The following is a 15,077-nucleotide window of genomic DNA, read 5'->3' on the forward strand; positions in this document are numbered from 1 at the left end:
ATGTCAGAGAGGAAGGAGATTCCAACAGCCCAGCTCAAACACATGGATCATTGCAGGTTAAACATATAGAGCTAGATAGAGAGTAAATATTATGGGAATTTGGGAAAGGTCACATGGTGTTTTAATAAGGAATATCTTGTTAATAAAATCATGTTAAACCACAAACTGAATTTTGTGTCCCTTCATCTGTCTCACCACAACAGTGCTTGGGTAAAGTGATTTAATACATAGACTAGTTCAAGTGTCCAAATCAGAGACAACATTAAGCAAGCCATTCAATTTAAACATCAAGATTTTGGGAACTCATTCAAATATGTGTTTGATTTGTAACCATTAATAAAATTTCACAAGTGATAATGACAGCTATAAAAAAATCTTGTGTTATTAGTGTATTTTTTGTTTTACTGCTTAATACATTTGTTTGACATTTATTATCTTTCAAAATTTGACATCTTCTGATCTTCTGATGAAAAGAAGATCATGTGTGAACATGATGGAGTCAGTAACATAATTAAACTGAAGGAGGTCTTCTGTTTATCATCTGGGCAGCTGACAAAAGTAGTTTCATCTCTGAAGAGGTGAAAGTATTGGGAATTGGAGTTCACTTAGTCAAAAATAAACAAGTCATAGAATCATAGAGGCATACAGCACAGAAACAGACCCTTTGGTCCAACTCATCTGCACCAACCAGACATTAAATCTGACCTATACTCCCATTTGCCAATCCTTCCGAATCATACACCCATCCAGGTGCATTTTAAATGTTGTAATTGTACCCATCTCCACCGCTTCCTTAGCAGCTCATTCCAAACACGTGAAAAAGTTACCCCTCAGGTCCTTTTTAAGTCTTTCCAGCTCATCTTCAACCTATGCCCTCTAGTGTTGGACTCCCCCACCCTAGGAAAAAGACCTTGACTACTCACCCTATCCATGTTAAAGTGTTCAGCCACGGGGCAGTTGGGTTGGTTGGTGCGGATGTCCCAGAGGTGTTCTCTGAAACGTTCCACAAGTAGGCGGCCTGTCTCCCCAATGTATAGGAGGCCACATCGGGTGCAGCAGATGCAGTAAATGATGTGTGTGGAGCCAACCAACCCAACCGCCCCATGGCTGAACACTTTAACTCCCCTTCCCACTCCGCCAAGGACATGCAGGTCCTTGGCCTCCTCCATCGCCAGACCATGGCAACACGATGCCTGGAGGTAGAGCGCCTCATCTTCCGCCTAGGAACCCTCCAACCACATGGGATTAATGCAGATTTCTCCAGCTTCCTCATTTCCCCTCCCCCCACCTTTTCTCAGTCCCAACCCTCAGACTCAGCACCGTCTTCTTGACCTGCAATCTTCTTCCGCCCCCACCCCCCCTCCAGCCTATCACCCTCACCTTAACCTCTTCCACCTATCGTATTCCCAACGCCCCTCCCCCAAGTCCCTCCTCCCTACCTTTTATCTTAGCCTGCTTGGCACACCCTCCTCATTCGTGAAGAAGGGCTCATGCCCGAAACGTTGATTCTCCTACTCCGTTGATGCTGCCTGACCTGCTGCGCTTTTCCAGCAACACATTTTTAAGCTGTGAGAAGTTAACCACTCATATTCCACCAATATCAACTGCCTCTTAAAAAGAATCACTTTTCAGAATATTGTTTAATGATAATTTCAAAACATTCTCCTTTCTCAATCAGAATGCCTTCCACTTATGAGATCTCAAATAACAAGTATTGCAAATCCAATGTAATAGATTTTCTACTGGGCTAGATTTGGATTAATTGCTGAAAATTTTCACTGAAGATGTGCAAGAAAATAGAAGGAAACCATCTACCTGGCTTCTGCACATTATAACAAATATATCTCATCTCTTTGTAATAAAGTACTGTCACATTTTCATTTTAATTACTCCTTTATACAATGACTAACAATAAAATTTAGCAAAAGAAATTTGTTGTTTTGAAAAATTATAAACCTAGATCTTAAAGCACTTAATATGATCAATGAACAACCAGGAGATGACAGGATTTATTGAAAACACACCAATTCTTAGCTATTAATTCGAAAAGGGACAAAATTGGTAAATATATTTGCATTAATATAGTGGCTTTTACAACCACAGGACACTTCAAGGCACCTTCAGCCAATTAAATTTAAAAGCCCCTTTAAAGTATAGTGACTATTGTAATGTAGGAAATGCAGCAGCCAATTTGTACACAGCTAGTTCACAGAAACAGGAACATGATCATCACCAGATAATCTATTCTTGTGGTATTGATTGCATAATAAATATTAGCTAAAATACCAGGAATAACTATTGAGCTCTTCTTTGAAATAGGATCTTTTAAATTAAACTGAAGCTGGATGGGGCCTCAGTATAACATTCCATGTTAAAGACAACAAATCCGAAAGTGCAACACACACTCAGTGCTACATTGGAGTATTAACATTGATTTATTTTCTCGCAGTCCCACAACCCTGTGACTCAAAGGCAAGAGTACTACCAAATAGGTTACAGTGACACTCAGTTACACTGACATTGAGAACATTTTTGAACAGAAAGAGCCAAAAAGCAACTAGCTGACTATAATGGTTTGTAGAGAGACTTATTTGAGATGAGCCAAATCAACACAGAAGTTACAGAATGATTATGGCACTGTTAGAAATGATAGATTTATAATAAATTAATAAGATTTTTTTTAAAAATTAAATAAGTTTCAACAAATAACCAACAAATAAGCAAACTTACCAAGATCTCTTTAACAGTGTCCCCCAAACTTTTTACCTCTGCTACTTTGATGAACAAGGACAGTAAGATGCCTGGAAACATCTTTGTCTAAAATAATCCTCCAAGATACACATCATCCTGGCTTAGAAATATTGCTTGGTCAAAATTCTGGAACTCAAATTTTAATAGCATTTTGTATGTAACTTTACCATGTGGACTGCAGCAGTTTGGTTGGTGACTCACCACTACCTCATCAAGGAAAATTATGAATGGGCTGTAAGTGCTGGCCTTCCTAATGATGCTCACATCCCCTCAATGAGTTTTAACAAAACAAGAAGTGAGGCTCAAATCAAATGTTTAAAAACATCATTAAGAGATATGGTAAAACGAAGAGACAGAAAGGATAGAATAGTGAAAAAAGAAAGTGCATCAAGAAGATGGTTACAATAAGTGAAAATGATAATGGAGTAAAAATAATGGAAGACATGTTTATTTAAGAGAGTAACAGTAAACAAAGATACAGGGAACTTAAATAATGAAAAATTGAGAAGGTGGACAAGAAAAATGACCTTGCAAATATATCTTTAAAGCAGCAAATAAATGCTTAACAGAGAAGAAATTACAAGGAAAACAATAGAACATTTACTGATTTAGTGAAGGTGTCAGTGAAATGTTGAAATTAGCTTTGAAGACAATTTTGAGAGTGGGACAAGAAGTAACTCAAGCACAGGATCCATGATAACAAAAAGTTGTCAGTGACAGTGAATTTGAGGAAGGGGATGCACACAACTCAAGCAGCAAAAGGTGAGTCCTGTGGGAGAAGGTTGCAAAATGGGACGCTGGAGTGCACAGTATGTCAGGAAAGTGGGAGGTTGCAAAGAAAGCTGAAGGATTTGAACTCATTAATCTGGAGAGATGTGAAAGAATGAAACAAAGTAAGGTGAAGAAAGTGTCAACATTACAAAATAAGACTGAAAGTGGAAGGAAACGTGTGTGTGTGTGTGTGTGTGTGTGTGTGCACACACTGAGTTCAAAGGTGGAGGGTATTTCACCTCAAACTTTAGAATCACTTGGACTACAGTTAAGAAACCTTATTACAACTAAAAACATCAAAGAGATTAGCCTTCTTCAAAAACAATGATTGAGAAAGCAAATAGATCATCTATAAAGCAAGTGTTTATTATTTGTCAAACGTTAGCAATTTCCTTTTAGAAACAGGTTTTCATTTCCTTGAACAAACTCTGGCTAATCAGGCAGATAATTAGATTTGCCTACACAAATGACCTGCTTTCTCCCACCAGACAGTAGAGTCTGCAATACTTTCACGTCACACCAGTATAAACACCCTTTTTTTTAAAAAAAATGTTTAAAATGACTGTGCGCCTGCAAAATGGCAGCAGGAGCAAAAATTTCAAATGAAATTCTAGAACCATTGTGAAGACAGAATTCAGTGGCCTGATGATTACTAAAAACAAAATTTTACTCATGAGAGGAGAAATTCAATTTATCTCTCAGCATTCAACCTCCAGGTTTTGGATCTAAACTTCACCAGGATGATATACAGGGTGCTTCTTTGGTTCAGGTAACTTTTAATAGTTTAAAGTGGTCTGCTGAACAGAAATTACAGCCCTTTTGATTAAAATTGGAATCCTTTGCAGTTGTAAGACTCTAAAGATAAAATTCAGTATAATAAGCACAGCCTGTGCCATGCCTCCTCCACCTAGTCATGACTGAATTTGAGTCACTCAGCAGATCAGCACAGATCAGCACAAACCAATTGTCCAGCCAAATTTTTACCTAATTTGGTCTCAAAAGAGATCAGATGTTTGTACAGAAGATTTCATTTAAACCCAAATTTTGAACTGCATCCTCAGTCCACGTTCTGGATTAGTGGTGCTGGAAGAGCACAGCAGTTCAGATAGCATCCAAGTAGCTTCGAAATCGACATTTCGGGCAAAAGCCCTTCATCAGGAAGAAAGGGCTTTTGCCCGAAAAGTTGATTTCGAAGCTACTTGGATGCTGCCTGAACTGCTGTGCTCTTCCAGCACCACTAATCCAGAATCTGGTTTCCAGCATCTGCAGTCATTGTTTTTTCCTCAGTCCAAGTATAGAGTATGACTTTTGTGTGTAAGATACACACAAAATAATAAGTAACACATTGCATTAATAACAAGTATATGTTTGTAATATACACTTGTAAATAAACTACCTGTACAACTTGCAGTAAATCCACAAATGGTATATTTCACGGACAGGATTCAAGCTAAAAGGGTGTTTTGCTAACCACACAATGGGTAATGTGGCATGAGTTTCAGTTCAAGTGCCAGGCTGTAGTCCCAATGACTGGCTGACCATATTCTTTTGACCATCCACAGCAGGAAACATGCTGACCGTGTTTGCAAAGCTCAGAATACCTGTCCAATATTAGATCTGATTTTGCTATTGGATGACATTGACCAAATAACCCTGATTGTGGTAAGGATTGAAAACCAAGTTAAGAGTATCAGTTCCACTCAATGCGTGATGCATTTGCCTGTGCTGGAAGCTGCATATATTCACACATAGAGCCCTTTTCTTTGTAAGCAAAAGGAATTTATCCATACATTGCATCTTTTTTCCATTATGGAGACTGTCAATGCATTCAGATGGCAATGCTCAGTCTAAGGTAAATAAGGAAAGCAAGTTGCTAAAATGGGAAATATAAGAAAGCTATAAACCATATTAATAGTTAAGAAAATGAGCAATGATCTAGCAAGTGGAATTTAATATCAGAAAAGATGAACTTGCCTTTTTCAGCAGGAGGAATAATAATAAAGCATATTATCTAATTGGTGAAAGATTACAAGATGCTGAGGCATCCGGGTGTTCCAGTGCAAAAGGTTAGTGTGCAAAAGCACCAAGTACTTAGAAAAGCTAATATGATGTTATTGTTTATTCCAAGAAAATCAAATACAAAAGTTAGGCAGGTTATGCTTCAGTTATATAGACCTTTGATGAGACCCCATCTAGTATCTGAAAGATTATTAAGAGGTTAAGAATCATGAGTGTTTTATATTTCCTGGTCTGCTGTCTGGAAGAATTCTTCAAGGTTATTGATTACTTAGCCTATTTAATGACATAACTGTTGCCGGGTTTTAAAATTACAAGTTGTCATAAATACAGACTTAGAGCAATTGGTAAATAGGATATCGTGGTGGCTCGAAATTAACAAATAACAGCAGGACCTTGATTGATTTCAATCAAGCTCACTGACATTACTGGGTTTTCCAGTTCTTGCAAAGCAGTTAGTCTTAAAATATTAATGTCACCATTTACTGTTTATAAAGTAAAACAATCAAAAAGACTGAATCAGTCAGAACAAAAGGATGTTATGGTCAGTCTTCATAATAGTTTGACTATTCAAAGGACACAGTAAAGGCAAAGTTCTTTAAGCATTCAGACAAAAGAAAAGTCAGTAAAACATTTGTTTACTGAGATGACAGACAGGCAGCATGAATAATTGTTTTGGCACTGTAGCAAACAGAAATGGTTATAATCATGCTGCACACCACAATAGGAGAAAATCATCAATTTATTTTTAGACCTAAAAATAAATATTAACAATAACTATATTATCTTAAATATAATAATAATTTAAAATAAACATAAATAATAAAAATAAATAAATATATATATTTTTCCCTTTTACCTCAAATTTATTAATGGAGTTTACAAGAGGCAAAAAAAGGCAGAAAGAAATTCCTGTAGTAGTTTTCACTTACAATTTGAAATGTCTTAACATATCTTATTAATGGTCTCCATGACCTTGCCATCCATTTGTAACTTACTAAGCACTAAAATCTCCCCCTGAATTTTCTTGGCCTCTGACTGTCTCTTTTCTTACCCTATATTTGGCAACTGTGTCTTCAGAAACCAACCTCCCAAACTCTAAAATGTTCTTTTTAAACTCTCCCCTTGTTCATTTATCCCTCCATCAACCAAACTCTTCTTTGCAGAATGTCTTTTTGAGCAATGTGATAATTTATCCTAATCATTCTTTCTTTGGTCAAATTTGGTAGTGCTTATGTCTCTTTGAATCAACTTGCAATATTCATCTATATTATAGAAATGCAAAATTTTGTAGTTAACCTGAAAGAAACAAATGTTGGGAGGTCATAAGGGTCAGACAGCTTCTTTTTCATCTGCACTTTGTAAAAGAGAATCTTGATTATATAAAAGGTGCTATCAATTGAAGCTGCTTACATTGAGTTGTCTGATAAATCTGTTTATAGCACTAAATTCCAAATTTGCTGTTTTATATTCTTAATATGAGCAATAAGCTCATTTGAATTTTTTAATGAGAAAAGTAGCTTTTAATTATAGGGGAATAGATTATATTTATGGAAGCAGTTTAAGGCAAATTTAAAGCAAAAAATGAAGTTATGCTCCTTACCTCATTTGCTTGCACAATGAGATCAATAGGCATGTAGATCTTCATGTACTTGTGTGTTGTCATCCAGTATTAATATGAAACAGTTTGGAATATGTAGAGTACATATTTGTTGAGTGCCTGAAAATTCCTGTAGGATTCTGCAGAACCAAGCTCCTGAGGTTGAGTCTCAAAACTAATTATCGACTTTTTATATGCATTCGTGAATTCACAGGGGCATAAATACGTTTTTACCCCCATGTACATTTATCAGCATGCAGAACCAAAGGGTTTAAACATGAGCTTCTATTACAGATGCCCTTGAGTGGTTGCTGAAAAATTCCTTACCTTCGACAAGTGAGGTGAGTAAAGTAACGTTGGCTGCTTTGCGCCTTCCTGCAGGCAAATTCAATCCAATCTTTTCCAATTTTTCTCTCAAAGATCTTCCTCCATTTTTTGACTTTGCTCTAAGGAAGACAGACATTTGTTTCAATTGAGTGCACAGATGGAAAAGTAACAATTTTATACAATTCTCTGTTTATTCAATATATATATGAATTTAGCAAGATTTCATAAAAATATTAATGATGTTATACATGCTCACTCTAACTTGAAATACATTTAATTTCTATGTATTTTGCTTATCTCCTTTTATCCTACTTCTCAGTTTGCATTTTATTATTTCTTGTTAGATTCTATCCTTCCTAATTTTCTTTCTTTAGTCATTTCTTCTTTTCCAGTTTGGACTGCCTTTCATCCCCTATACTTCTCATGTTTACTATTATCTCGCTGTTCCAAACTAATGTCTTAATTAATCTTTATTCTTCTGCTTGATTCTTTTTTTCTCTCAGCAGTTCCTCCCCGCTGTATAGGTCATTCTTTACTTGACCCACCTCCTGAGCACGCCTCCGAGTAGTGATGCGTTCAAACACTCTGGTGGTGACAGGCGCCTCTGAACCTCTCCCACAGTCACTTTGTACTTGGACGTAGAACTAAGCAGTGACAGACGGCCTGGGACGGAGCAGAACACTTCATTTGGGTTTGTCACTCCTCCAATCAAGCCATCCTTTTGCATGCTTGAAGAAAGTGAACCACCATTTGCTTTAATCGGCATTGGAACTGAAATAGAGCAAAGAGAAAAAGAGGTACTGGACAATATAGTGCATCAAAGTTTGAATGCAGTCTATACAGAACCAATAGGGATCACAGAACAGGTGAGACATTCTGCGATGGAAAGAGTGTCAAATATCAGGCAGTAAAATACTATGTCATTTTCATTTAGATTATGGTCATGTACTGAAAGCTCAAATGAAACAATGATGGTGACAGAAGTTCCTGAAACTGTCCATTAGTCTAGGTCTGCGCAACAGCAAAACCACAAACTCATATGGTAAGTCCAAAACTACTGTTGTAGCCCAAAACATCTCAGTTATTAATGCTAGCCATCCATTAATTTGTACACTAACAAGCACATTGCTGATCAAAATCTAGAAATACAATGCTTTAAAGCAGACAGAGGACGATAAATGCCCCATGCTAGTAATACTTCTACTCCAGAGATCACAATTAGAAACCAAATTTTACTGGTCCTGAACATTGTCCAGAGGTACAAAATATTTATTTTTTTGAAAGTATTAAAACTTCTCAGAAATGGATGTTGACTTCATGGGAGCAGGACATGAACCATCTGCCTTCCCTAAAATCAGGAATACTTTCCTAACCTAATGGAGGGAGAAGAGTACACTGAGTCACATATTAATTATGCCTGGGTCTACCTTCAATGGCATATGAACCAGTTCTAGTGGAAAAATATACCTCATTCCTGATGGTAGTGAATTTGAATGCTTAACGAACTGGCCAACTAGTGATAAAAATCTCAGGCTAAATACTGCTAGTTGTTCAACCTAGTGTCTGCTCAGCATGAATAGGGCCTATTGTACATGGAAGTGCATAGTATCAAAATTTGTTTGCAATCAAATGCATAATGTTATGAATTTAACAAAAGTAAATTCTTCCCAAGTGCTGATTCAATTCAAGGATGTTGGTGTTATATCACAAACTGTTCATATATATAATAGCACCTATTCAGATTTTTATTTTAAATATATTTTTTGACAACTTTCTCTGACAAATTCCTACTGCCCACCACCACATCCACATCCCACAACATTTTCTGCTTTTTATGAAGGTACAATTCCACAAACATCAGTTGGCTCAATATGTAGTCCAAGAGATTACAATTGATTATTAAACCTTAACAGTATGTTTCAGTGATGTGGATCATCACAGACCTGTTTCCCAGCAACTTTCCTCTACCTACTTCCTGAAGATGTTGTTCATAGTAATTGGGGACAAACATACAAAATGTTCCTGTTTGATCAAGATAATCAGCATTTTGGGGTTGATCTTTTTGACTTCATTCACAGTTCTAATCTGGATCACTTATCCAAATTTTGATTGATGCAGTATATACTGAGTATGAATTCTCATTGGATCAGGAATTCCCATTAACAGTAGGAGCACCAGCAGGGGCAGCAACAACAGAAAAGAAAATAAACAATAGTTAGGGGGAAAGTAGGAGCATAAAAATGTGTTGCTGGAAAAGCGCAGCAGGTCAGGCAGCATCAAAGGAGAAGGAGAATCGACGTTTCGGGCATTCCTGAAGAAGGGCTTATGCCCGAAACGTCGATTCTCCTCCTTGGATGCTGCCTGACCTGCTGCACTTTTCCAGCAACACATTTTTCAGCTCTGATCTCCAGCATCTGCAGTCCTCACTTTCTCCTCGGAAAGTAGGAGCAGCAAGCCCATTGCATTTTCAGTATCTGTCTTAGGGTGATATCCAATTAGTTCTTCTCCAAGATTGTTTTGGGATGATGGCTGTAGTCAAACTTTTCTAAGCTAGAATGCAAGGCAGAAGACATATGGCTGAATTTTATGATTTCTTGATTAGGTCCTTTTTTTGGAGGGTTACTTTTGCCATAGAGCTGAGCTTGTTCTCACACCAGATCTTTTCAAACATGCCACATTAATTATCTACCCACCCACCCCATGGCAATGCTCATGTGCAGTTCTGTCCAGTCTTATCATGCACCATTCCAAAAGCAAAACTCACCACTCAGCAGAAAGACCAGCATTCCTTGCAACTGCACCATATTTGAAAGGTTGCTGTGCAACTGGACAAGCGCTGAAGCTGGCCTGCCCATTGACAACCAGGCTCTGAATATGTCAGAGAAGAAAAAGATAGCACCGCAAATCTCCAACCGGCACCCAAACATCCTGCTCAAGAGAGCAGTGCAAAGAAACAGATTAGCAAAGGAGGGCACATCACCATACCTTGGCATCCTGGTCCCATGTTGCCACCCAAGTCAGTGTTGTCTCCACAGTGCAGAGAAATTTGGGCAGTGGTGCCACAAGAAGGTCAACAGCTTCGTCCATTGCTCTAAAGTAAGTGCCACACTTTACTACTTTAAAGTCACTCCATCTCTGATACTGCACCCATCTCCCAGCAAGGTTCATGTTCTGCCTCTCTCACTATTGCCTGCAATTTATTTTTCACATTCAATCTCACCAGCCTAGCCTCCCACCCCACTTCTGCAGTGGCTTTTCATTCCTTGGAAAAGCAGCACTAACAAGCATACCGCCAACTTTCACCTGAATTATCCTTCCTTTTCTCTCATTGGAAAATACCATCTATAATAGGATATAGAGTCACTCATTTAAGAGAGCTGAGGATATGTTTTTCTTCTCTCTGATGGTAGTGAATCTGTGGAAATCATTTTCACAAAGGGCTGTCGAGACTGGTTCATTAAGTATATTTAAGTTGAGATAGACAGATTTCTAAGCAGCAAGAAAATCAAGATTATGAAAATATGGTAGGAAATTGGACTTGAGGTTTAACAGATCAGTCATGATCTCATTGAATGACAGAATGAATGGTCTTATGACCAGTTGTGTATGTATGTCTGCATGTATGTGCATGTGTGTCTTAGGGTGGGTGCAGGTTGGGCGTTGTTTCTTCAGTTAAGCAATATAGTCACTGACCAAAAGAACATCTCAGTACTCAACTAAACTGTTTTGCTATAGTTCATTTAGAAGTTGACCTCCCATTGTTTTCATTGGGTCGAGAATATTGATTAAATATATAGAGGCCTCCTTACATTGATTTAAAAGGAAAAAAGATTACAAAACTGTTCTATGATTGCTGAAAATTAAAATTATTTAAGCTTGGGGAATTTTATTCAAGTTAATTCAATTTGTATTTACAATTTCATGAAAACACGTCCTAATTTGAAGCACAAATATTCAGTTCCTACATTAGATGCAAGTTTGCTCCCCACCCACTGTACAAACAAGATAATACTCAGCATTAGTATAGCCAGTCTTACTGCATACAAATGTGATTAGAAGCACTGTCTTACTTTACCTAATCCAGTAAAAGGATTTAACTGCATGTCTAAGTATCATAGTTATAGCAGCAATTATCAAGTCAAGGAATAAAAAATAGTTGTGTTGACAAGAAAACATACACTTAGGTATGATGGGATTTCAGTCCCATCCAGTACTGAATCACTGCTCTGTTGCTATAAGCGGCAAAGTGAGGGTCGCACTCAACAACTGGAAAAATGACTGGCCAGTGTTTCTTGAATAACTCATGATGTTAGTTTGAGAACTACTACAGCTCTAAATGGTGCACATGCAAGGTGAATTATGGCCCATGAAGATCAGAATGGGAAAAAACAGAGGGGAGATAATATCTGATATAATCTCAACCAAAAGATTGTGGAAGTGAAATACATTTGGAATATCAATTACAAAAACATCCTGAGATCTCGATTTAAAATAATTTCCTTCGGTAGATATGAAGGAAGACATATGGTCCATACAGACAGGTTGCCCATTTCATCCATTAATTTCTACTGTAAATGAAATGTTTTGTAAACATTTATTACATAGAATGTCACAGCTCAGAATTAAGCCAATCAGCCCAGTATATCTATATTCGTTCTTATGCTCCACGTGAGCTTCCTCCCAGCTTACTTTTTCTCACCCTGTTACCATATCCTTGCATTCACTTCGCTCTAATATACTTATCAAACTTCAGCTTAAGTGCTGCAAGTGGTAACAGGTTCCAAATTCTAACCAGTCTCTGAGTGAATAAGTTTTGTCTAAACCTCTGGAATGTTTTATACAGCATCATTCACACTCATTGCAAAATAAAATGAGGAGAATTAAAGGTGCCCTGGCTTCCACATCTGTACCAGAACTTAGATCTTTCCATGGAATTATTATGGAAAGTTTATACATAACCTGACATCCATCCTGGCACCTTTACATCTGCTATTGAAAAAGATCAGTCTTGGAAATGGTTTCATATAGAAGATATAGCTTTTAGGGAAGTGAAGAAGCAGCTATCATTATCTAAGATGTTGGCACACTACATCCCAAGCGAGATATGGTGCTGACAGGTGATGCCGTCCAAATAATATCAGGGTAGTATTTGACTCACAGGTGGCCCAATGGAGAGGAAAATCTAATTGCGTCCACTTCCAGGACTTTGGCTGATGCAGAGTGCAAGTACGCCCAGATAGAGAAAGAAAGTTTGGTGCTCATCTTTGGTGTATGGAAGTTCCACCAATACCTTTACAGATGTAAATTTAAATAGTAAATAGACCACAAACCCCTGCATGGGCTAGTCAAACAGGACAAGTCTGTAAAGCCCAAAGCTTCAGGTCAAACTCAGCAGTGGATTCTCATTCTAAGTGTGTACAATTACAAGTTGGATCGCCATCTGGGAGGCCAAGTTGCAAATATGGATGCCTCGAGCTGCTTCCTGCTGGCAGAAACACCATCAGTTGTGCCGCCACTGGAGTGTCCATTTTCATTTTAAATTTCCTGGACACCCTTCCTGTCACCGCTGACGATATCAGACCATGGGCACAAAAAGATCTGGTTCTGGCAAAACTAAAACAGCTGGTGGTGATGGGGGTAACAAAAGGGCCATCACAACCAGAACTGAAACCCTCCTGGATTCATTGAGACCAGATCACCATAGAGGATAGCCTTTTACTATGGTGAGCAAGGGTGATTGTCCCAAGCAAATGTCACCGCCAGGAGGCTGAATTCCACCAGGGTCATCCAGGGATGTCCAAAATGAAGATGTTGGTGAGATGTTATGTATGGGGACCAGGATTGGGTGCAGACATAGCCACCTTGGTGGGGCATTGCCTAGAGTGCCAACAAGGGCAAAACTTACTGCTAGCAGCTTGCGCCAAATTTGTGAGAATGGCAGGGTAAATCCTGGGCTCGCCACACATCAACTATGCCAGCCCTTTCATAGGCTCAACGTTCTAAGTCATTGTGGATACAGCTCTCCACCCTCTCTGCGCCAACCCCTGGTTCACCATCAAATCTGGGGAATGTTCCTCTGTGTTGCAGAGGCCAAACACCAACTCACCTGACAACACATCCCCCTTACCCACGACCCCATCATGCCAAAATCACTTACACTGTCCGTGCCCTCATTGCCTTTCACTGTCTCAAAACTTATAGTCCCCCAGCTCCGCACTGCCCAGTTCTACCTGCTCCATAAGATCCACAAGCCCAACAACCCCGGCCAACCTATTGTCTCAGCATGCTCCTGCCCCACCGAACTCATCTTGTCCAACCTCGATTCCATCCTCTCCCCCTTGCTTCAGGCATTTCCCACCTACATATTGACACCAAACATACCCCCCATCTCTTCAGTAACTTCCAGTTCCCTGGCCCACAGTGCTTTCTCTTCACTATGGATGTGCAGTACTTATTCACGTCCATACCCCACAATATACCGACCACTGCAACGGACAGCTGGAACTGACAACCGGAAGCGGCAGAGACAAACCACTATAAATGCCGGAGGAAACATCACAGAAGTGCTTCACAGGAGGCTCCCAAGCACTGAGGATGTCACCTAGACAGGGGACAAAATGTCTGCAACACAAATTCCCAGCCTCCAGGCTCTCCAACAGTCTCATCTGATCCACCTTCACCGATACCCTCCTCTGCCTCGCTGAACTGGTCCTCACCCTCAATAACTTTTCCTTTATCTCCTCCCATTTCCTCCAAATCCAGGGGGTGGCCACGGGCACTCAGATGAGCACAGCTACACCTGCTTCTTTGTCGGCTATATAAAACAGTCCCTCATCAGTACCTACACAGGTACTGTGCCCCAAAGCTTCTGCCGTTACATTGAAGACTGCATCGGTACAACACCTTGCTGAACTGGAGCTGTTCATTGACTTCGCTCACAACTTCCACCCTGCCCTCAAATTCACTTGGTCCATCTCGGACACCTCCCTCCCCTTTCTTGACCTCTTCATTTCCACCAACAGTGTCCAGACAGACGTTTCCTACAAACCCACAGACTCCCATAACTACCCGGACTACATCCCCTCCCACCCAGTATCCTACAAGAACTCCATCCCATTCTCCCAATTCCTCCGCCTCAGTTGCATCTGCTTGGATGAGGAGACATCCCATTCACAAGCATCCCAAATGTCCACCCAATTTCAATCAAAGTGCTTTTCTTCCCTCTGTCATCCAGACAGCTCTCCACTGCACCTCCTCCATTCCCATTCCACTGCTCTAAACCTCCCTCCAAACGCAATAAAGACAGAGTCCCCCTAGTCGTCACCTACGACCCCACCAGTCTCTGCATCCAGCATATTATCCTTAACTACTTCCACCAACTCCAACTAGACTCCACCATTAAGAACATCTTCCCCTCCCTACCCCTCTCTGCCTTCCTCAAGGACTGACTTCTTTGACAGTCCTTGAATTGCACCACTCTCCCCACGACCTCTCAGGTACCTTCCCCTGCAACTGGAAAAGATGCAAGACCTGCCAGTATACCAGCCCCCTCACCTCCATCCACGGCCCCACACAGTCCTTCCAGGTGTGACAGAGGTTCGCCTGCCTCTCT

The 15,077-nt window shown here is 39.6% G+C and overlaps 1 protein-coding gene across 2 annotated transcripts in view; it reads right to left on the reverse strand.

The window, feature by feature from the left end:
- tfap2e (transcription factor AP-2 epsilon) overlaps positions 1-15,077 on the reverse strand; it is a 108,132-nt gene that overhangs the window by 48,644 nt on the left and 44,411 nt on the right. For both annotated transcript variants that reach the window (XM_072548396.1, XM_072548395.1), the window contains exons 4-5: positions 8,011-8,236; positions 7,466-7,584 (exon numbers count right to left, since the gene is read on the reverse strand). In XM_072548396.1, coding sequence (XP_072404497.1) covers positions 7,466-7,584; positions 8,011-8,236 — 345 coding nt within the window. The remainder of the gene's footprint in view (positions 1-7,465; positions 7,585-8,010; positions 8,237-15,077) is intronic.

This window comes from Chiloscyllium punctatum, chromosome 27, assembly GCF_047496795.1.
Source record: "Chiloscyllium punctatum isolate Juve2018m chromosome 27, sChiPun1.3, whole genome shotgun sequence".
NCBI lineage: Eukaryota > Metazoa > Chordata > Chondrichthyes > Orectolobiformes > Hemiscylliidae > Chiloscyllium > Chiloscyllium punctatum.